The sequence below is a fragment of the Podarcis melisellensis genome, assembly GCF_964234715.1.
Source record: "Podarcis melisellensis genome assembly, chromosome: 12".
NCBI classification, from domain to species: domain Eukaryota; kingdom Metazoa; phylum Chordata; class Lepidosauria; order Squamata; family Lacertidae; genus Podarcis; species Podarcis melisellensis.
The window spans coordinates 28,726,568-28,751,076 of record NC_138544.1 but is presented as its reverse complement, the minus strand read 5'-3'; the positions used below and the strand labels follow the sequence as shown (position 1 = coordinate 28,751,076).

Sequence of the window (24,509 nt, the reverse complement as noted above, 5' to 3'; positions counted from 1 at the left end):
TGCAACATGCACACATTAGCCACAATCTACACATATCCTGCTGTTTCTTAGGGAATACTCCATTTTGAAGCTCCCTTCCCATGAAACGCCCAACTTCAATCAGAATTGAGAATTGAGAAAAAGAACAACCTATCTGCATTTGAGGCCAATAATTTGAAGTGTTGGTGCTGACCTTTAAAGCCCTAAACAGCCTCGGTCCAGGCTGAAGGAGCATATCCACCCCCATCATTCTACTCGGACACTGAGGTCCAGCGCCAAGGGCCTTCTGGTGGTTCCCTCACTGTGAGAAGCCAAGTTACAGGGACGCAGGCAGAGGGCCTTCTTGGTAGTGGCGCCTGCCCTGTGGTACTCTCTCCCATCAGATGTCAAAGAAATAAACAACTATCAGACTTTTAGAAGACATCTGAATGCACCCCTGTGTAGGAAAGCTTTTAATATTTGATGAATCATTGTATTTTAATATTCTGCTGGAAGCTGCTCAGAGTTGCTGGGGAAACCCAGCCAGATGGGTGGGGTATACATAATACATTCTTCTTATTATTATTATAGAATGTGTACCCAGCCTAAGTTAGTCAGGTCCATTAACATCAATGGGTCTCACTGAATAGCACTGGCATTGGATACAACCCTTAATAAATAAATAAAGCTATCACGCAGGAAGCAAACCTTCTGTAGGCCTTGCAACATCTGAGCCCACATTTGGTTGCTGGATTGGACCTGCAGAGAAGTCCCATAGATGCCAATGCCATGCACACAGGGGGCATTTTGAACCCTTTGAACTCGGCATGTGCATCACATTAGTTATGGAAGGTTCCCACAAGTACAAATCATAGCCTTTCCATTTGAAGTGTTAGTGATATGTTTATTTTGTTGACTATGTAACTATGTATTTTGTTGACTATGCTCTTCAAGCCAAATGCCCAGAGGGGCTTCCAATAAAATAATTACAATGAGAAACAACGAAGAAAATTAAAAACGAATATCGGAGCAACAGCAACAGAAAGCTGGATTTAAAAACAAAAATCTAAGAGAGCCAGGAAAATAAAGACCTGGTGCCGAAAAGGCGACGAGCTGCACCAGGCGAACTCTCTCTGGAGAAAGTCCAAGGCCAAGCTGCCATGACAAGGACATTCTCACCTTCAATTGCCACAGGTGGGAATAGAAACAGGGCAGTCATTTAATGCATACCTGCCCCCAAAGAGGAAATGCATAACCCCAAGAGGATAGTGATGTTCTCAGAATGTGCCTGTGCTAACTGAGATGCATACATACACATTTTGAAATAATGACCATTTTGAATACAGCCACCATAGTGGGAAAGGCCTGGTGTCTTGTATGCTTGCTGGGTCTACTGCCCGGTTGCCAACTGTTGGTCGACAACTTCAAGGTCATTCTTTTCCATCCTGGTGGTTCTCTGCCTTTAAACCAGACTTGGACAAGACAGTCCTTCAGCAGAGGACTTCTTCAGAGGACTGCTCTCTGACAGCACCTTCAAATACAGCTGCTGGCTCAGCTCTAACCATTACTTGTGGCTCAGCCTTGATACCCTATGAAGAGGGTGACAATCTGTGCCTGCTTCAGATGTATCTCCTTACATACAGCAAAGGAACACAGAGATAGGAAGCAGAAGACACTGAGCATGAGAAGAGACCTTCTGGATCATACAACTGGCCAGCACTCTTGCTACATTAGCCAACTAAATGCCTATGGGAAGGCCACAAGCAGGACAGGAGCTGAAGCAGGAGTGTGCTCCAGTTCATTATGTGCGAAAATAATCTTATTTTTCTTTGAGCTTTTGCTGCAAATTACCCAGTGTACTATACAGGGCAATTTGTTCCTATTGTACCACAATGCTGGTAGTTGCAGGTGTGAGTAATTCAACCGCAACCTAAGCAAGTACATAAGATACAGAGTCACAGCACAGTGGATTTACTCCCTTGAAATCCTTGGCATGGAACCATGTTTAATAAAGTGAATTAGGAGGAAAACCACATGTGGTTTTTTTTAACTGCACTCCCTTAAAAATTGTCCAACTGCAGGGGGCATGAAAGGACCATTGAACAGTTATGTATCTTACTCATAGAATTTTACAGCAGATCTGAAAGTTTTCTAGGTGAATAACGCGCCTTGTGTTCCTTCTCCTTTTTGAAGCTTTTCTAAAGCAATAATAATATTGACCAACATGCACAGAGCCCTGAAGAGCAGCCACACCTAATTGACAAAATGATGCTAATCTACAGTATTTATGAATACAATATTGATATTAAAATCCAGTGCTTTTTTTCTGGGGGAAGAGGGGGGATAAACATTTTGTGAATCTAGGTGTCAGGAGTGCGTGCAGGAGCCAGGCCCTGGGACCGGTGGGGCTTCACAGGACTGGGGCTTTCCTAAGTTTGTTCTGAAGAGGCAAGGTGCGGCTGCACAGGTGAGGCTGATTGGTAACTCACAGCACCTGGTGGCAAGAGCCAGGAAAGGATATAAGGTCAGCATTTCCCGTTGGCTCTTTGCCACAGCAACACGCTTCCTGCCTTGCTGTGTTTGGCTTCTTGACTCCTTGCTTCCTGACCCTCAGACCCTTGACTCCTGGTTTCCTGACCCTCGGACCCTTGGCTTCCTGACACCTGGCTTCCTGACTCCTGTTCCTGCTTCCACCCTGCCATCTTGCCCCCAGTCCCAACATCCTCTGCCAGGACTTCAACCGCCCGTAAACTGGACCGTGACACTAGGTTTCGGGGGGGGCGGGGATAAACATTTTGTGAATCTAGGTTTGGCCTCATTGAGGGGCAGTATTTCAATATGAGTAGGAAAATGAGAGTACCCCTAAACATTTTTAAGAAAAAAGCACTGTTAAAATCCAAGGCACAACCCACTGGGATCATCTGTGTAGGCCCCACTGGATAGACAAATGTGAAACTTCCACTCATCTATCTTAGGCTTACATTGGATAAGTTCTGTGAATTGTGTCCCAAATGAGCATGACTTCTTTGTTAACAAGCAGACAAAAGCAGGCAGACCTGTAGATAATGTTCATGGTTTAGGCTGTCAAACCCTCTCTAGGAACTAAGGGAGCAAACCAAAGTCACCACCCAGCCCAGCTGAGTGGGACTTTATGGAGGGACATTCCTTGCCTGCTGAGCATGGCAACTGGGGCAGAAGGGGGGGGTGTGGTAAGTGGACAGATTTCTCCACCACCCTAGAGCTGGCAGAGCTATGGGACTTGAACTGGGCCTAAGGCTGTCATCCAAGGCTGACTCAGCTCTCATTTCAAGATTGCTGGATGTCAGCACACTTACTTCTGCCTGCAAATGTGGCGCTTCAGCAATGAGGACAGTGGGCAGCAAAGCCAGGAGAGAAATGGCCCTCAAAACATCTCCCCCTTTACAAAGAGTTCCTACATAGACTTCCGGGTCGGCGCCATCGCCGAATGGCGGGCTCCCTCCGAGCTCCAGAGGGAGCCTGCTCGGCAGGGGCTGGGTCCTACCGCACCGGCGATGCGGGGACCCTCAAAAACCACGGCCACGGAGGCCGTGGACATGGAGACTCGGCTGGCACCGTCAGCGCCCTCTCGATTCGTGAAGGAGCCTTTTTAAAGGCTACGGATCGGGTGCCGGGGAGGAGCGTGGTGCTTTGAGTCCTCTGCTATCCCTGCCGAGCGCAGCCGCATGCCATCCGGCGGAGAGCGCTGACTTCTTCTATTGAAAATTTGGACCCAAAAAAAAGAACCCGTGAGTAATTGGAATATGGATTAAAAAGAGGGATAAATTTTTAGAATTTGGAGCGAACGGGGGAGGTGGAAAAAAGGAAGTCAGCCCCCCCCCCAAATTGTAGAAGAGCCAAAACAAAGAACTGGATAACTAAGATCGAGAGGAACCTTATCTTGCCGAACTAGCAACTTCGCGAGGGAAATTTATAAGATTGAGCTGGAGGAGAAAAGTGGAATTCGTATTAAAAAGCAACCCCCCCGGAATCCCTGGAGCGATTCGTGAAAATGCCTGGAGAAGAATAACGGAGGTTTTGACAGCTGTCAAAGAGCTGTCAAAACGGAAGAATGAAATTGAGACTTTGTTATGAGGACTTTGCCGGTTACATTTGTTATAAATTGGAGATAAATTGTTTCAAATGAGGATGTATAAGTTATTTGGACTGGCGGATGTGATCTGGAAGGGAACTTTGTTATTGTAATCCACCTAGAGGAGCTGAGGGACATTGCATGTGTTTTCGACGGGAAACTTGAACAGTTGGATAGAACTTTTAATCTCCTGGGAAACTGCAGAAATGGAACATTATTTTGTCTACAGAGGCCTACACTTTACTGGAAACAATGGATTAATCTGTTGAAAAATGAAAGGAACATGATGTAATGTTTTGCTCCTGAATAACAAGCCTCTGTAGAGACACTAGAAGCCTTTGGAAAAAGAACATTTCTGTGAGGGAACAGGGAAGTAAAAAGGAGGAGAGTGATTGACAAGAACAAGGAAATAACAAGAACTGGACAGAACTGGAGTGGGAACATTTGGGATATCCAGATTTGACAAGCTTATGGATATAAAATTGGAGTTTATACTCCTGGATATAAAAATCTGGATAGAAGAAATGGGCCCCCTTTGATAGACTCCTTCTATGATTGGACATCTGTAATTAAAAAAAAAAAAAAAAAAGACCGGTAAAGAACCAGAGGGATGTGGGTTTAGTGAAATGTGGGTTCATCAGGAAGACATTAGAAGTGGAGGGATAGGAGGAACGCAACAGGGAAAGAGGGGAGGGAAATTTGGAATCCAAAGGTTGTAAAATTATTGTTTGTTTTTATTTTATTTTCATCTGTACTATATTTGAAAGGGGGGAACTCGTGGAAGGGAATAGGTCGACCTTAGGGGATGGAAATTTGGATAAATTGGGTTATTGATTATGAGTGTATTTTGGGAATAAGAATTTGTTGAATATTATTGCTTTTTTGGAAGATTTGGAACACAAGAGGGGGTGGGGAGGGGAAGTCCTGGATATTGGAAAAAGTTTATGAATTGGATTTTATTTGTTTTAATTTGGAAAACCTTAATAAAAATTATTTAAAAAAAATACAAAGAGTTCCTACATAGACCCTTTCACTGTTCCATTTCATGAGCAGCAAAGCATAAAGAAAGCAAACAAGGGCAACACTTCTCAGCTCTGCCTCATCCTTTCCAAAAAGCCCTTCCATGGGCAGAAGTGGAATGACCTCAGCACATTCCCCCACCCTCAACAAACAACTCCAAGGAGGGGTGATGGTCCTTTCCTCTCCTCTCCAAGATGCTGATCTAATGAGGTGGCCATCCTAACGCCACCTCTGGAAGCTCTACAGCCGGTCTGCCCCACGCTCACTTGGCTTCTGGACAGAAACGTCCACCAAGACCCCTCTAACGGGGTGCCCTGTATATACCACCAGTTCAGGACAGGGTGGTGCACCACTTCACCCCAAATCTTGAAGGCTAGGATTCCACCCAATGCCTTAACGGCCACTCGTGGTGGCTCTTTAAGATACCTTGCCACCAATCCACTGACAGCTGCAACCAACTAGAGATCCCCTCAAACAAATCCGCCACCCAAAACTCGTTCCCTGAAGTGGATAATTCCTAATTTTCGAATGATGTCAGGATGCGGGTTGGCATGACTACCAAGTTGCTCAGTCGCTCAAGGCAATGCCTTGTTCCTTGCCACTGTTGCCGTGAAGGAGCTCTGACCAGACAATTATGAGGCCTGGATACTGAGGATGCAGCATTTTGACATCAGCAACCGCTGCCTTGATGAGCTCAACACCCTTCATGGAAAACAAGTCATTTCTGCACAGCTGGAGGTGGGAGACATGCAAGTTATTGCCTATAAGGGTGGCTCTGATTGGCTTGATCTGAACTCAACTTTTTGGTGGGAAGTCCTGCCCTGTCACCCTTCCAGCCAGGGAAACTCCCAAACAGCAGGCCCAACACATGTATTCTGGCTGTCAAGGATGGAGGGAAGGGTGAGGGGCCTCAACCGCTGCACACCTGAAAAAGAGGTGAGAGCCCATTCTGGACGAGATATGGCCTTGGGGAACCTGGCCCAAATCAATCCTGGAATAGTCCTAAATTCCTAACCAAAAATCGGAAAATTTGAAGCAGAGAGTGTTGGCATTTCTTTTTTAAAAATATTTTTATGCCATTTGCACTAGTTTACTGTTCAGCTTGGAGGGTGGAGGGAAGAGAACGCTCGTCTGAGAAATCCACTTGCCAGACACTGTTGCGACTGCTGCCCATTTGGTTTGATTTATTAAGAGCAGGAAATGCAGTAATTCTAGCTTTGTGTTTTAAACCTTTGTGGGGAGGAGAGACTCGTGCCCCTCGAGTCTCTGGGTGGCAGCTTTCCTGAAGGTACACACAACACACGCCGGATTAATGAAGGATTGTTGTACTTTCAAACAGCGAGAAGGTGGCTTTTGTCTTGTGCACTCAAGGCATTAGGAACCTTTTGTTTTTGCCAGCTTAGGATGATTTCCTTGAACGGGTGCTAAGCAGCCACTCCCCAAATCCTTTACAGACAGTTGGTTTCCTTCCTCCCTTTTCTTTCCCCTACCAAAGATGAGGGGAGAGAGGAGATTACAATTCCAACCCTTAAGACTTTTTAAAATATTGTTTTTATGGCAACTTTCAGAGAAAAGCCTGTTGGAGGTCTGGAGTGCATTGAGGCTGGCCCTGTAATCCGTTTCTTACATGCAGGAATGGATTTTAAAGGAATTCCTGGTGGGGAAGGCTGGGGGTTTCTAAGGATTTAAGTTCTGGTGGTGCACAAGCAGCTGCCATGGCGAAGGGTTCTCCCTTTCCACACCAGCTGCTGATCATCTGTACTCCGTTGGCAGGGGAAGGGACATCTGCTCTGAGCCCCACCAAGCAGAGCAGGGAGGTGCCAAAGACCAACAGCCTCAGTTCCTGATCCAGCCAGGCAAGGAAAGGAATCTTGTGCCAGACCACGGTCTTGGGTTAGAACGCAGGAGGGGATTGCTTAAGTCAAGCAGGGTGGGCTTCAAATGGGGAGGGGGAGAGGGATGGGCTGGCAAACTGGGACACAAGGAAGCAGACAGGAAAGGAGGGGGTGGAATGGGAAAGCACAACAAATGCAGAGGAGATGCTGAGGAAGTGGGGTGGAGACAACTGAGAAATTCTCGTTTTCTTTTGCAACAGCATCTGAGCAATCCAGTAGTCAGCTTTGTTAGAAATAAGGTGGGTGAAAGGAGCTTGGTTTCTTACGCACGCTGTGTGGGCTGGGTGTTGCAGGAACTGGGGCCTAGAGGCACAGATAATGAGTCAAGAAGCAAGCACCTATTTGCCGAAGAACACATCCCTTGGCCCGGTGGTTGCCTGGGCCGAGTCTGAAGGCAAGAGTGAGGTCTCTGTTTTAAGGTTCCTGGGAGAACAGAAGCAAGCAGGGAGTGGTAGCTCCTGAGCTCCATCACATCAGGGTTTGGACCTTCTAGTTCTCTCCCGCTCAGAAGTCTCTCTCCTGCTTTGGGCTAAAGGATGGGGAAAGCTTCAGGTCAGAATTCCTTCCCACCTGTCACCAGCACCTTTCCAATATTGCTGGAACTTATTGAAAGGGGCTAATGGGTGGCTCTCCATTCAGCGGTGCCATGCCCTGTGGAGAAAGGCAGCTTTGCTTTTACGCTTCCTCTCTCCCAGAGCTGGCCCAAGACATTGTACTCTCTAAGGTGGAGAGCAAAATGGCTTTCAACACGGCTTTTTCCCCCCAGGCAGAGCTCACTAGAGCTCAGCTCCGGCACCTCTCAGGATGGGCACCATTGCCGTTATAAGAGAAGGTGGAAGTTCGTGGTGAGCTCTGGCACCTCTTTTTCACCCCGTTTCGTGTACAGAAGCCAGCTGGACTTCAGTTGAATCTTACCTTGATATTAGCAACTGGATCGAGTCCACTAGCACACCCGAAGACAACAAACTGAATTAAGAATGTGCAGGACTATTTAGGACACAATGCTCTATTTGCCAATAGTTGGGAGGAGCAACCGTGAATGAGCGTCTGCTGCCACCCTCCATAATCTGTTGCTGGAGGCAGTTACCTACCTTTGCCTAATGGTACTGCTAGCCCTGCAGCCTTTAGCTCTTGGACTACTATAGCTGACTGCACCCTTTCACTAACTGGAAGTGGCAAGCAGGTCAGCTGCATTGGCCCAAGTCAGAATGTCATGTTAGAGCGCTGCTGGAGGAAAACCATTCCTCGCTCTTCCCCTGTGAGTCCAGGGCTTAGTGCCTGCTTAGGGCAGGATGGAGAGTGGCAAGTCTTAGGCTATCCTGCCACATCTAGTTACATGATTTTCTTTTTTGAATTAAAGAAAACATGTGTATCACATGTGGAATTAATACTAGCTTTCCAGTTATGAAGATTCTACAATTGATGTGAGGTGGAGTCCGTCTTCATCCTCTGGCACAGTGGAAATGGACACGCCTAACTTGTGACTGACTCACCGGATCACAAATTTAGGAGTGCTCTGTATTAACTTGCTCTGGTAGGTTCCAATTGGATAGGATTAAGATACTTCTAATTGATTTATCATGCAGTTAATTGCTTTCATTTTCTTTTAGGCACACGGCACAGAACCTTCTTCCGCAAACAGGAACACAGAAATGAAAAAATATGTATTTGCCAGTCAACTTCTTGCTTCATTGAAATGAGGAGTGCATTTGGGGGGGGGGAATTACCAATGGGGAGGAAATGCCTTTGGGAGAATTGGCCACACCATTGCAAAACCGTTCACAAAGAAGCAGAGGAAACAGAGGCAGGTAGTCAGTGTTTTCTTGCATCAATTTGGTCAAAATAGGGATGTTTATTGGAATACGCATTCTATAAGAAGTAATTCTGCGTGGACCAACAACATCCACCTGCAGATGTGTCTTCCCTGTCAATGTTCTGCACAAGACGTTTCCTTCTTCCCTCCCAATCCATTTTTTAAATAATATAAGCCTGAGGGCAGGGACTGCCTTGCATGTAGTGATCTGTAAGTCACTCTGGGAACCTTAGGTGGGTGGGGGCTAAAGAGTGGGATTAAAAAAAAATACCTTTAGTCATACCTGCTTACATTTAACTTATTTAAAGTTGAATAGGGGTGAGAGCATTGGTGCACTCTGTTCCGGCAGGCAACAATATTGCTAGTGCAGTAACAAGAGGAGCATAGGCACAGCCTAGGGGTCTGGACAAGAGGGATGTATTGCCTCAACTGATGCTTCCCATGTTTCTGCTGTGTTTTTTTTAATGAAGTACAGATCTTGCCCACTTTGCTCCTCCCCATTTGCACACGGGAGAAACAAACTATGATTGCTGACTTTGCATTATATCAGAACTGGGTTCATAATTGTTTTGTGCTCCAAACACACAATTACAGACTGAAATGTTGCACAATGTGGTTTGCTGCTTCTTCATGCTAGCAAGGAGCCATGAGAGCGATATCAGAGCAATATTAGTAAATGATTAGCTATGGCTTACAGCAGCCTTTGCTGTCTGGATATTTTGGACTATAGCTCCCATTAGTTGCATGCAGCGGTCATGCTCACAGCAAGAGGAGTTGGGAGGATGCCAGATTGGTACAGGCTGGTTTATTGTGGTGTGAGAAGTCGGCCAATGTGTGTGCTTTAAAATTAAAGAAGCACTGTCTAAATATTATCAGGCACAGGACACACAAGAGGTCCAAATTCTGGTTGCAGGATGTGGGGGAAAATAGAAGAAACAATATAAGGAAAACTTTTCAGAATAACTCTAGCATTGTGAGTTTCTGATAAAATCTACTGAAATTTTATGACAAATTCTGTTTCAGGCACAAATAACTTCCGTCTAGTTTTTTTTTTTTAAGGGGACATCTATATTTATCATCTAAATCAAAATAATTTATCAGTAACAAAATGAAATTGCAAGAGATGATGAGAACCAAGGGAAAATAGCAAAAATCAGAGCCGTGTTTTGCCTGGGGTACTGCTCAAATACAGCATCAAGATGTGTGTCTGAAAAATAGAACTTTTATACTTGAGTCTATTGTACTGCATAAATATAAAGGTCAGCGACTCATAGAATATACTATCAGCTGGATCACATCAAGGGTTCATTTCTTTTGCAAGTCTTGGCATCTCTTCTAGTTAATTCAGAGACAAAAGCAAGATGTGGGTTCAGGTAAGTGATCCTTGAAACAAACAAGAGGAAATACCTTTGAATAGCTTTCTTTCAAAGTCATACCAAAAAAAATATTTTATTCAACAAACCATGTATTTCAAGTCAGGATAAATATCCAATAATACATTTTTAAAAAGAAGAAGCCACTGGGATTAGAGCTAAGTAATTCTACTGTCAAAAAAAGAGTATGGAATAATCAGGTGGGTTACTTTAAACAGTAAACATAACCAAACACAATGGTTTGAATGACATAATAATATTCGGTTATGCCTACAGTTGCTTCTCTCTAGTGCAGCGTTGATTTGAATTGCTTATGGAAGATTTGCTTCTTATTGCCTGCTCTTTTCTGTAATCCTGTGTTTGAAGTGCATCTTGTGTCTGCTTGAACTGAGGTATACCAGAGCAAAAGGGCTTTCTCCCAGGATTTCTGGCATGATCAGGTTCCCAACATGCTTCGATCTATTTCTCTTAAAATGTAAGTTGTAAGAAGTGGTTTTTAAACAAATACAGTATATATAATGTTGGCTTTTAAGTTCAACCACTGAGCTAAGCCTAGATCCCTTCCTACTAGTTCTCAACACAAGTTAGTATTCCCGACCATTCTGTTTCCCAATGCCTAAAAACATTATACCCAAATTAAATACTTTATATAAAAAATGGAAAATGGGTCAGCTGCTAGCATGACCCTGTATCATACTTTGCAGGACTCTAGTTAAAGAAATTCACAACTGGAAGGCTGCCTAGATAGAAGTCCAGTTAGAATATAAATAGCTATGAGAAGGGAAAGCAAAGGCCTTGATGTTGCCCATCAAGAGTTGGCACCCGGACAGCACATGTGTCACCTGGCCAGTCTTCCCTACTATGGTGAGATGTACTGTATTTCTATTTGAATGACTGGGCTGTGTCTAATGCTGCTATTCCACTAGCATAGCAGACTTCCACTTGCGTGAAAGAACTTTCCCCTTCGCTTCCCTGCAGCGCTTTCCCCACACCCTCAATATCTTCTCCGGAGGGCAAAATCTGGTGTGCAGGCAAGAGAGGAAGTCCTCTTGCATGAGTGGAACTCTATGCCCGCATTCTTGGATGCAAGCCATAGCAGTTATTTCTATATTTGTATCTCTAGATATTAATCCACATATATAAAAGTTATGTACATCTATCGTCTTTGGATCTATTTTTTGTGATGCCTTTTTTTTGGCAGTGTGTAAGTTATTATACTACAACTGCTGCTGTTAAATCTGCATTAAGAACAAGAGCACAATCCAATTGAAAGTTAAAGTTCTCATGGAAAGACACTACTATTTGACCTGCCTGCCTGCCCTAGTATCATTTACTGTTCTTCCCTGATGTCATAGAATGTAGAGACATATTCTTTTAATGCCATGGGGTTTGAGTAGTACAAAGAAAGTTAAATCATTCTGGAGCTTTTTGCACAAATATTCTAGAAAGAAAGCAAAAAGGAGAATAGTCACAGAGCAACAACATGGCATTGAGGGTAGATGTTAAATGCTTAAGATTCAACGATGTAAATTCTGTATTTGATAAAAAGTGGCAGGTAAAAGGTTACTGAATCTATAGATGCTAATAATAATAATAATAATTCAGAGCATTATCCCATACAACAGGAGCCCTGAAAGGTACCGGTAGGTCAGTATTATTATCCCAATGCTGTAGACAGGACACAGAGACAGTGGCTTGCCTAACACCTCTAGTGAATTCATGGCAGAGTTGAGATGCAAAATCAAGGACTTTGATTCAAAGTTTTAGTCACGCATGCTTTGTTTTGAAATTTCAGTCTATGCCTTAGGGAAATTAACACTACTGTGATTCTTTGTCACCTACCGAAGCATTGAGAAAGGTTGGGAACAATTGTTCACTGTAAATGCCTCCTTGCAGAAACTGCTGAGGCTCAACTGAAGGAGCACAACTGTACATATCAAACAAAAAAATTGCAAATAAATCTTTGTAAAGTTATTAAAGGACAAGAGAATAACAAAGATATAGAGCCTCACATCCCATGTTTGTTTGTTTATACAACTCTCTATCAAACTGCAAGCCTAAAGGCAAGGGCTTTCTTATTGATATTTGTAAGCTCCTTTGGTAATATTTGTTGGTTGAATAGCAAAATAAAAATGTTTTAAGCAAAATAATAGTTTATATGGCCAAATCATGCAAGACAGCTCTTTCACCTCCATTTCTGAGTGTTCTCTTCACTATACTTCCTTGAGGGTGCTAAAAATAATCTTGCCAACAATGACATGAGCATCTGAAATGACCATAAAAAAACGTTTCGATGATTCAATCAGCCTTACTGTAATTGATTATATTTAGCTGCATTATACAAAGCTGCACCCAGGATATGGCCCAATGGTCATAATGTGAGCACTTTTTATTTCCTTGTCACGCTCAAAGAGGTTGTGCATGAATACCCATGTAAAGCTGTGCACTGCTTATTAACCATTAACCATTATTGTTTTAGTTCCCTTACAGATTTAAAGGTAAAGGTAAAGGTAAAGGTACCCCTGCCCGTACGGGCCAGTCTTGCCAGACTCTGGGGTTGTGCGCCCATCTCACTCAAGAGGCCAGGGGCCAGCGCTGTCCAAAGACACTTCCGGGTCACGTGGCCAGCGTGATATCGCTGCTCTGGCGAGCCAGAGCCGCACACGGAAACGCCGTTTACCTTCCCGCTAGAAAGCGGTCCCTATTTATCTACTTGTGGATACAGTGGTACCTCAGATTAAGTACTTAATTCGTTCCGGAGGTCCGTTCTTAACCTGAAACTATTCTTAACCTGAAGTACCACTTTAGCTAATGGGGCCTCCTGCTGCTGCCGCACCGCCGGAGCTCGATTTCTGTTCTTATCCTGAAGCAAAGTTCTCAACCTGAAGCACTATTTCTGGGTTAGCGGAGTGTGTAACCTGAAGTGTATGTAGCCTGAAGCGTATGTAACCTGAGGTACCACTGTATTGTTTTCTGTAGCTATCACACATGAAGTGCAAACAATATACTAGCATCTTTAAACATATCCTTCTCAACACATTCTGTAGATGTTTAAAGATGTGGGTCATGTCATCTGCAATGTATATATTTGTTGCAGGAAACACTGGTGTAGCCACAAAGAGAGTTTCTGCTGCGCAAAGTGTGGATTTGGCCTAAGGTTAAGTGATGACAAGAGACAGAACCAGGAATCGGTCTTTCCTTGCTGGCACAGGGTGTCTAATGTATGCCTTTGAAATATGAGGGGCTTCCTTCTTTTCTTCATTGCAAGGGACAGCTCCACACATGAAAAAGGGAACATCTGAAGTCGAGTGAAAAGCCCACTTACTTCTTTATCTGGGGTTCAAAGCACAGCAAGGTAGTACAATACACACACAATCCATTTAATAAATGTCAGTATGAAATGTTTCGTTCAAATAACACCTATATAATTGATTTCCTCTGATTTAAACCAAAAAGTTATTTGAGAGAAGGTGAGGGAAATACTGGTTGCCTTAAACCACAGGGTTGGGTGATGGTATGCTTGGATCCTGATTTTGGGTTTCCAACAGGCATCTGGTTGGTCCCTGTGAGAACAGAATGTTGGACTAGACGGGCTCTTCTTATAGCTTTAATTAGCCAGTGTAATAATATAGTAACACATGTTTAGCACTTCCTTGTGGAATAGCTGCATTTAAAGCGCTTCACTCTGGTTAGAGCATGTCCACACAGCTTTGAAACAATTTGCTTCTGCAGTTATATCCCTTTAGAATACAAACAACCTTATTTATCATAGTCCTTAGTTCTCGCTGCCCAAAGGCACTCAAGGTAACATAGAATAACATTCTGAACCTTATAGTAGCTATATTTCAAATAAGACCTCCCTCTTAAATATTTAAATGCCACCCACAATATACTCTTGGTAGATTTTAACTTTAAAAGCCTGCATTGACCCCTCCTTGTAATATCTGCACATCTCCTTTTCACGCTACTAGAAGCTGTCCAACATAGGCAGGATTTCTGTCTCTTATTAATGCCATGATAAGAGCAGCAGCTGAATCCATGGTCTCTGGAAGCTTCAAATTGTCCTGAAAGAGAGCAAAAAGATACCCATTATCAGCTGCTTTCATTTCTAGGATGGGAAATCAAAATATGAATTTAAAATATTAATGGGGAAATGGTAGGAATTAGGAAGAAAAAGTAGGAAGCAGATAGGCCCATATCTCAGTAGCACATGACATCCTTTGGCTGCAGATGGCCAGAGATTCAATTTTTTGAGATCTACAACTGAAAAAGAATCTTAGGTAGCAGGGCAGAGAAATAACTCTGCACAATACAGTGGAGAGCAGGTTACAACAAGTAAAGCACAACATAAATATTAAATTTATTTTTTTTTAAAAAAAACTTAGCTGAATATTTCCTATTCTCTTCATTCAGTTTGCACATTTTTGACTGACAATGGTCAGTGCAAGAGGGTCTCCTCTATGACAGATCCTTTGAATCCTTTGAATTTACAGATTGTTAAACGTTTTTGCTGTGTTCCCAACATGTTTATGTGCAGAACCTTTAGTTTCTGAATGACTGCTTTATGGCTTGGATTCATTAAACCCAAATAAAAATAGAAACAAGAATCAGACAGTCTTTCTAATATCTAGCTGGACCTGTGAGTGAGCACTTCGTTCCAGTGATATTTTGATAGCCAAGAACCTTTCTTGGAGTTTATACTGAATTAAACTGGCAGTGCAAACTGACTCAATAAAAGATGTCATGGTCAATCATATTTACAAGTGCTCCTGCCTTTCTTTCCATACAACTTTCTTTCTATAGTGTTACAATCCTGCTTTTCAATATTCTCATTGAGGGAAGCCAAATATTCAACAACGGGAAACATCACAGACTTAGATACTTGAAAAGTTTAGTCATATTGTAAACCATTAAACACAGAAGGATAGGAAAAACAAAACGAGCAGCCGAGATCTTGTTCTTGTCCCACACCAATTATCTCACATTACCGACCACCCACTGCTGCCTCTATGGTTCTGGCATCCCAAATGTGTGATGCTTATGGAACATGTACAGAAAATTGTTTTACTCATCAGTAAAACCTGCAACAGCAATCCTAGTAATTGATCTTCCCTATGTATCACGTAAATTCTGTGGTAATCTACTTCCCCATCTCCAAAATGTAGACTGTATTGTTGTTGAACCGCAGGATCCATTAACCTAGTACAGTTAATGCTGTATTGAAAAATCTATCTTCCTGGCGTGTAATATTTTTTTTACTGTTATTTAAATAGATGATTTACTGCATTAATATACCAACCAAAGAACAAAACATTTACAGCGCCATGTGAATGTAATTTGGAAAACAAAGCATTTTGGAATCTTGCCAGTCATACAGTCTATAAATTCATATTACAAAAGTTTGATTCCACAAAAAGATACGCACCCTCTGCTTTTAAATAAGAAATGCCTTGTAGCTCCAGATGGATTCGGATGAAGACTTACTACATCTGATTCGAGTGGTTTCTCACTATGTGTGGGCGCCCATACCACACACTGATGTCTACTTTTGCTTCAATACTAGTTGGATTATGGTAATAGGCTGCCGGAAAGAAGTCTCATATTTGTTTTCTAGTAGAGTTATTGGTGATCAGTAACTTGTATTCTATACATTCAGCTATGCCACCGTATGAAGCGAGACCACACATACAACACACAAAACAACATTGCCTAGACAAGTGTGCAGGCCTTGGGAACAGACTGGAGGGGAGCAGGCTTCACTCTGGTCTGCCCTCAGCCGCTTTAAGGCATTCCACAATCGGGGTTCCATTGCCAAGAAAGTCCTCCTTCTTGTTGACCAGGGAAAGAAACTGGGCTTCTTTATCCAGCCCTCAGAACCTTTCCCAGGCCCATGCCACTCCCCAGCTCTGCGCCACACCCTCAAGAGCTTTTGCCTGGCTTAAGCATAGCCAACAATACAAATATATAGTACTTATTCTACAGCTCAATGTAATTATTCCATAGCTAGATGTAATTAATGAAGATGTGGAAAGGGCAAATCCACAAATGGTCAGCTGCGTCATTCCAAGCATCAAGCCACATCATCAAGCCACAGCAACTACAAATTGATTAATTGTTTCCAGATACAGTGGTGACAAGGTTGGAATAGATAAGAGCCATTTTATCATCAAAACGTCTACAAGCATGTCACAGAAGTCCTCCAAAGGTTTTAAAATATCACCCAATAGGCCACTAAGCCTTCAAAAAAACTCTGCTGAATAACTTCCTGAGCAACTGTGAGCAATTCAGTGGGAGGAATCATGTTAACAGCCCAATACAAGTCACGATTTCATAGTGAGACAAGGTTTTTAACAGAGGCACCAGCCACGTCAACTGGAAACTCCTAGGGTATTCATGAATTTATGGGATTCCTAAGTCTCCCAGAATGAACAAACTTAACGGGCCCAACTCTTCTGCACAGAGGAATGTTTGCTGTCTGCCTAATTTCATGAGAAAGAGATTTACTAGTCTGGCTCTGACTATGACAATAGGGTCTCACCTTCAAACCACCTGATAGGTGAAAAATACTAGGTTCAGAATGCGCCCTGGAGAATGCATAGGCCCAGTAACAACACATACCAGCCCAACTGTTGTCATGAAGCCATGGCAGCCTGAGGTGACCCTGTTAAGGCTGTCTTGGCATGTTGATCGATTCTGACTGCAACAGGTTAAGCCAACTTTTAAAAATCATGCTATTTCACTGGCAAACAATAATGGCTGGGAGACAGAAGGCCAAGGGATCATTGCCCATTGTATCTTTTTACCCTGGGTTCAGGTGAGTTGAACTTCCACTTCAACTGAAATGAAGAATAAGCTTATATTTATATTGACAGCTGTGTGTAACTCTATTAAAAGATGCCCAGATGTTAGCTGCCGCAAAGAACTAACAAGAACGTGAGGTAGTATTCTGTGCAGCACATTTGGCATTTCTTTTGGGTGGTCTCAGTAAAGAATTCTGAAATAAAATCCCATAACCTGTCTAACAGAATCAACAACACACCTGCTTCCAACCGAGGGGGCAGGGAGAGACTGACTGCTATAACTGTATCATGTTTGGGAGGGTGAAAGCATTATTAAGATGCACGAACTTCACTTCCTTTTGCTGGTGAGGTGTGGCATCATCACAATGGTTTTGCTCCAAAAGCCCTTGGAAATCTGGATGATGTACTAAAACATACATTGTATTTTGAATACCCATCTTTCAGTACATCTGTATCAGTATAAACAGAAGATTGTCAGTTGGCGACAGAAGAAAAAGGATAGTCTGTAAACTATTTTTATGGCTGCTAGGAGTTACATTTGCGGCTTGGAAGACCCACCACACTCCTGTGTTAAGGAAAACTGGTTAGACATTTGTGTACTACTGGAAAACACCCAACCATTCACCCAGAACATGCCAAGAGGAAACGCAAAAGAAAACAAAGGAAAATATGCAAAATTACCTTTAAGACGTAGATCACGGACAGGAAGCCTGTGACCCTCCAGACTGATTGAACTATATGAGGGTGTTTTTTTTTCATATATATGCCTCATTCACTCACATCCATTTATAGCATGTCTAGTCTATTCTAAGAAAGTAAATTAACAATTTGAGGCACTAAAGCTGGACAAATCGTAACAAAAAAAGATGAATTCTAGGATACAGACAAAATATTTGTGATCAGGAAACCTCTTTACCCAAAAACACAAGAATGCAGAAACTACAATCTTCCAGATACTATTGGACTAGAATTCCTGCCATCCCCGACTACTGTTCATACTGACTGGGGTTGATGGGAGTTGGAGTCTAACAACATATGGAAGGTTGCAGGTTCTCTACCTCTGCAAAAAATATACCATTGTCTTTATTTATACCCTTACCTTACAGTATTGTACTTTCACTGAACTGAATGTCTTTGGACAAGATAGTGATGCAGAAAAACAACAGAAAGTGCAACCACCCCATTGTTTCCTGTTTTCAAGCATCTTAACATCTCATCTAAAACAGAATCCATTCAAACTGCATCAGGAATCTGCCTATCTAGAGCAGGAGGGCATGGGAAGAATTAAGTGTTCTACTTGTGATGAAGCAGATCAAGAAGAAAGCAACATTTTCATTTTCTGTTTTCCTATGCCCATCATGCATACACATATTGAGAATACAACCTCCAAATTCAGCTTTCAGACTTCAAAACCTAGAAGTATGTCCAATGCGACTCATACTCAGAAAAGACCCATAATAATTAATGGACATGACTAACTTGTCCATTAATTTCAGCAGGTCTACTCTGGATATTGCCACAATACATCAAGTAAATTAATAAAAACCAGCATACTAATAAACAGAAAACCAATAAACTAGTGTTCTACTCATTAGGCCTTGGCTGTTAGGATTTGCCACCAACCATACTTAATCAAGAACATCATTTTTCAATTTTGCATAAAGCTCATCTGAAAAGTGTTTCCTCTTTTGTTTTGTTTTTTAAGAATCTGCTTCTTATGCTATCTACTTCACATTGTTGTTTTACTGAAATGTTAGTCGTGCAATTTATTTCCAATGCAGACAGCAATTATTGTGTGCAGCTTGCTTTCCACCTTCACCCTGTTCTCATGGTTTTGGAGGTTTAATTAAACCAAGATTGTCAGGTTTTTCTGTTTCTGCACTGTCCTCTAAACACTAGATTCTCAAATGTCTGGAACGCCTTATATCCTAGTTGAATATGTTTTCAATTCCCATTTTGTTTCATGAAAGTTGTACTGCCCAGCACTAATTTGGAGTTTGAAACAAATAATTCGAAGTACAATTATGCTCTACAAAGCCAAGACTTTCTTAGTGACAGTGCTCATCTATACTCTATAAATCAGTGTTAATCATCATGATTGGAGGTTTTCCTACTGTTAGTTGCTTCAAATCAGTTTTGAGAAGGAGGCCACACAGTTTTGAAAAGGCGTGGCCAAGGATGTGTGCAGCTGCCCTCCCCATCAAGTAAATAAAGAAAAATACTTAACAAACTGACCAATTGCATCACAGATAACTCGGTTCTGTTTCCCCCTCCAAATAAATCCTGGCTATGCCCATGAAACTACAATGTTTGTTTTTTCAATTCACTAAATAACGCAGATTAAACTTCACATTTTCACTCTGTTAATCAAATACAGTTATTTGGAATTATTTTAAAACCAAAGCCCAAAGAAATATGAATGAAACGCACAACTTGAAACTCAGTGCGGTCTAAGGTTTACATTAAAACATCTGTAGCCTCAGTTGGGAACATAGTCAGTACTTTCTTTTGCTGAAAATTCAAATTAAAACTAATCATGTGCTGAAAAACACTGAATAAAAAAAAAAAGCAGTGAAAATATATCTTCTGTAACAAGCCTGAATTCCCACGCATATGAAAGCAAGCATCACTGGGCCTACTTTTGAGTAGATGGGTATAGGATTGTGTTGCAAATGCAAGTAAAACAGTGGGAGAGGAGGAAAAGAGCCAACAAACAAGGGCAATTGAGTAGCAACTAAATTCTAAGATAACCTAGTTGTTTTTGCTTTTTTCCTCATTTCCACTTTTGTTCCTACAAAATTGTTTTGTCTCTTTCACACAGATTTGTGTTTTTAATTGTGGCGAAGAGTTAAATAAAGATATTTAATTGCTCTGTGGAAAAAAATGTACATTTGTGTTTTCTGTTAAGAGTTCACCCTCAAAACTAGCTAGGCTTCAGCATAATCTAAAAAGAATGCTCTATGTTACTGATTAAAACAGAAAAATGACATGACAATACCCATGAGTAACTGCTTCCCCTCCAATAGTCAGACAGCAATAAAACTTGCTTTCAAGCAGACAGAAAATGCACCAACCAACAACAGTCTGTACTAGATGTATTTGCATAGTACACTACATAGCTCCACTGGTTTCAGTTTACATGCCTGAACAGCATCCCCAACTTTGATTCTACTGGATAAGGATTGTTCTTGGCTACAGCTCATGGTTAGCAATCTAAACCATGAGCCCTGGTTTAGAAGCCAAACTGTGGTTTTAGCAGAGCATAATAGTAAGAATGACCAGTGTAGAGAAAAGTGACTATCAACTCCTCTCCAGGTACCTGCACATTCACATGGTTCAGGTACACTAAGGTATAAACACAAAGCTTGTGGTGTTTTTATGAACCAGGTCATAGTAAAAATAGTAAACTAAAAGCAGTGAACTACTTGAAGCTCCCATTTCACCCATTGCTGTAAATGGGCTCCACACTCCCTTATAGTTGATCTCTATAAGGGAAAAACATGGGGAGGGGTTTGGGAACATAGTGTTATACTGTATAGACCTTTCCTGCTTCGCCATTGACTTCCAGCACAGTGTTTGTAGACTGATTTTTTTTAATAAGATGTTTTAATGTTATGTCTTACTATGCATGTGACCTACCTTGGAAGGTCTTAGCCTAGAACTATCTGAAATTATGGATCCTAAACATTTCCATTATCATTATTATTTGTAATTATTCTGTGTGGGAGTGCTGGGGTATTCTTGCAAAAAAAAAAGCAACATTGTATATGCACACTCCTCATTTGACTGTTTTATTTCTTTTCTACTACATTCCATGGTTTGATAGTGAAAGAGAACAATACATTGTGTCAATGGTTTCTCACAAACATTAATTTAGTGCTATGGTCTTATGGAACTAAAATGATAAAATTATCAGAGATGAATAGCCAAAATAATATTTTTATGCCATTATGATAGATGCATAAAACAAGGGTTATCTACAACATGTTACAGTAAACTAAAAGCATACAAGGGTTGTTTCACACACTATGTGTGCAGGGATATTTTAAGAATATACCTAAAAATGTAAACTATAAATGCAAATGCAGGTATCACAAGGGCATACTTCCCAAGGAGCAATGATTGTGCCCTAACATAACCAAATATTGCAGCCTAAAACTACCAAATTAATTATGTTTGGATATTTGTAGTTGTATCCACAATTGATGAAAAGATTCTGTTACTAATCCCACTTAAAATTTTGTTTTAAAAATGTCAAATATTACTGAATCAGAGTAGATGGGTACAAAAAGAATGTCCTTGAACCCTGAATCCATTAGGTCCAGAGAGAACAGGCAACATAATCCAGGACAAAGTTTTCCATGGACCTAGGATGGGGAAACTGTGGCTGTTGAACTCCAACTCCCATCAGCCCTAGCCAGCATGTCCATTAATCAGGAATGATGGAAACTGTAATACATCGACATCTGTGAGGCCACAGGTTCTCCATATCAGCCATAAATAGATGCAACCCAGAAAAGCATCTGCAGGACAAATAGTGCATGGTGACTCCAAGAAGGAAGTCAAAGCCCACTCTGGGGACTAAGCATTGAAACTCTCATTAGAAATATGTATTCTGTGATCAAAGCTGGAAAGCAAGAATGGTCACCGTTTAAACAGCATGAGCACATTCATGTAGAAAGAAATGTGTTTTTCAGCATTGCATTGTCAGAATGCATGCACTAGCATGTCTTGTGTCAATATAAAATGTAATAATTTTGGCAATACATTTATAATTATAATCAGGACAAAATGAAGATCTATTGCCTTTTACTGTAATTATATTAATAAAACCACTGCTGACTGATGAAGAAATATGATAGTTATGCTCCAGGGATTAAAAATGAGAAATCACTGACGGTCAAAATAGTTGAGCAATCTAGTTTCTGGTGAGGTATTTCACTAGAAAGATAACGTAAGCCCTTCCTGAACTCCGGTTTCTTCTGAGCCCCCTATTTTAGACAGCCTCGTTTCACAGGCAACTGTGTAATTGACTCACTATCTTACAATTATAACATATAACAATGGTGACTATAAATAGAACAATTCCATTAAAAAATACAAAATGGTTGTAACTCCAAGAGCAGTTTGGTGCTAAAATCTCTTTGACCCCATTGAGCTTTAATTAGCCAGTATATACAGCTGTACTCTTCTTTAAACTGAAAAATAGTGTTAGAAAACTGTTTGCAAATTAATATTCTTTATACCCCATTTTTCTGTACAAGTACACCTAAAACAGCTTATAAGAGTAGAATGGTATCTGCCTCATTTTAAGAGTCATTTTAGAACATTCCACTCTTACATTAAAATAATAATTTAGGGATGTCTTGGCTCCCTGGCAACTCCAGACAGGATTGGGAACATCCCATATCTGAAACCCTAGAAAGCTGTGGTCAGTTAATAGAGACAATAAATACTGAGTTAGATGGACCCCTTGATACTATGCAATTTCCTATCTTCCTATTTTAGCCATTGACTTCCCAAATTAATTTCTAAAAAGAAAGAAAAAGACACTGCCGCATTCCCGCAGCCCTGTGTATTACAGTTCAGACACCTTGGATCATCTGCAATGAAGAACAAAATGTATTTTATTTCTATTGATGAGCTAGCTGCTGCTGTAAAATTTTCCATGGGGTAAAGCAAATTGAATTAGACAAACTGATACTCTCACAAGCTACATATGAAGAGGTATCACATGTATGCTGCCTTGGGTACTATGATGAAAGGAAGTCAAGATATAACTGTTAGACAATAAAAAAATGTGTCCCCTCCCCCATCAGGCACTGGTTTGTGTGATTTTTTTCAATTTACTGACTTGTCAAGGGACACTGACAAGTATCATTTTTTCCCTTTATTTAGGAAGAACACATTGCTACAAATACACATTGCTACAAATAAAATGTGTGTGTGTGTTTGTTTTGTATTTTGCTCATTATGCAGTATGCAAATGGAACCATGCACAACTGAAAACAATTTAACAAAAAGTACAGAGAAACATGGGGACACTCCACAAAGTAGGTCACATATTTAAAGGCCTTTTAAAAACATTCATTTCTTCCCATCACTTTATTTCATTTTAACCAATACCACATCTCTCTTTTGTAACTCTGCTCTCACTTTCCCTTCTCTTTGTGTGGCATATGCTACTCAAAGAAATATCAACACTGTAAGCTAGACCTCAGAGTACATGGAAGGACACAGTATTGGTGGCTTTATTAGGCTGTAAATGTTTTCCAGCATTACCTCCTATAATAATCTAAAGCAGAGGTGGCTATCCTGTGGCCCTCCAGATGTTGCTGGACTACAACTCCCATTATACCTTACCATGGCCATGCTGGCTGGGGCTGATGGGTGTTTATGAGTTTATTGGTGTCTGGAGAGCCAATGATTAGGCCCCACCCGTCAGAAACTGTGTTTTGTTCTTAATTCTGTTCTTGCCTGCCTGCAAACAGACATAGACAGCCTAGATACAGTTGCCTACATACGGTTCAATAAACCAAGTTGTGTGGCCCATATCTTGTGCTATATTGGATACAGTTGTGTTTTTCTGAACTTTTGTCATGATCCATCTTGCTGTCCATGAGTTGTTAGCAGCATGAGTAGCATTTTAAATTTTACAACGTCGTGTAATATCACATTACCTTTGATCAGCAGGGAAGTCAAAGAAACACAATCTAATTCAATGGATTCAACCTCATATACCTCATATGTGTTTATTTGGTACACACATCATTCTAGTACACACATCATCCACCCGTCATCCAATAAGCTTTATTACTTTTAATAGTAACAACCACCCTTTCTCTGGTGGAAATAGCTTCAGGTTCAAGAAGAAACAATTTCAGTGGGACCAGAAGCACATCTATGAGCTAGTTCACAGATCAGGCCTACATGATTGTCTTGGGGAAAGAAAGTTAGACTGCATATCTTTTTGGAAATGATATGCAAAGTAAATAAATAAAATTTAGAGAACTAGAATTAATTGAATGTAACCAAAATTTGCATAAGGAACTGCTGATGTATCAGGAAAATTGCTCACTTCTTATCTTTATTGAATTTAGTTAATTATAATTATACTACACCATCTTTTTTACTAAATCTACATGTACATCATTATGAAACACCCGCAGCCAGCATATTATTGCCTATCTATTGTAGAAAGCAATAATTATAGCATTTAGCTCCATTTGCCTTGATGTTCTGATACAAGTTACCACTGATTTAACCATTACATTCCAAGTATAAGACGTATTTGAAAGGCCAATTATATTATAATTATTATTTGTTCATATGGCAATTGAATGCAATTTTTAAAAATGTTTTGGCACTTTTATAATTAGTGACATTATTTACACAGCAAACACTTGCTACACTCAAAACAAAGAGCAGTGTAGTTTTTTTACCTTTGGTTATAAAATACATTTCACCGTATGTGATTAATGAAGGAGTGGGTTTATAATAGCATTTTGGCTTAAACCACAAAAGATGTTTGCTTGAGTG

General features: G+C 41.1%; 1 protein-coding gene and 1 long non-coding RNA gene across 3 annotated transcripts in view; one reads left to right on the top strand and one right to left on the bottom strand.

Annotated features, from left to right (window-relative positions):
• LOC309353900 overlaps positions 1-24,509 on the top strand; it is a 233,895-nt gene that overhangs the window by 168,184 nt on the left and 41,202 nt on the right. The gene's annotated exons all lie outside the window — the stretch shown is intronic.
• CRPPA (CDP-L-ribitol pyrophosphorylase A) overlaps positions 13,765-24,509 on the bottom strand; it is a 49,936-nt gene continuing 39,191 nt past the window's right edge. For both annotated transcript variants that reach the window (XR_014161995.1, XM_081883344.1), the window contains one exon: positions 13,765-14,234. Coding sequence is in view for 1 of the 2 variants with exons in the window: in XM_081883344.1 (XP_081739470.1) it covers positions 14,130-14,234 (105 nt within the window). In the remaining variant the exon portion in view is untranslated. The remainder of the gene's footprint in view (positions 14,235-24,509) is intronic.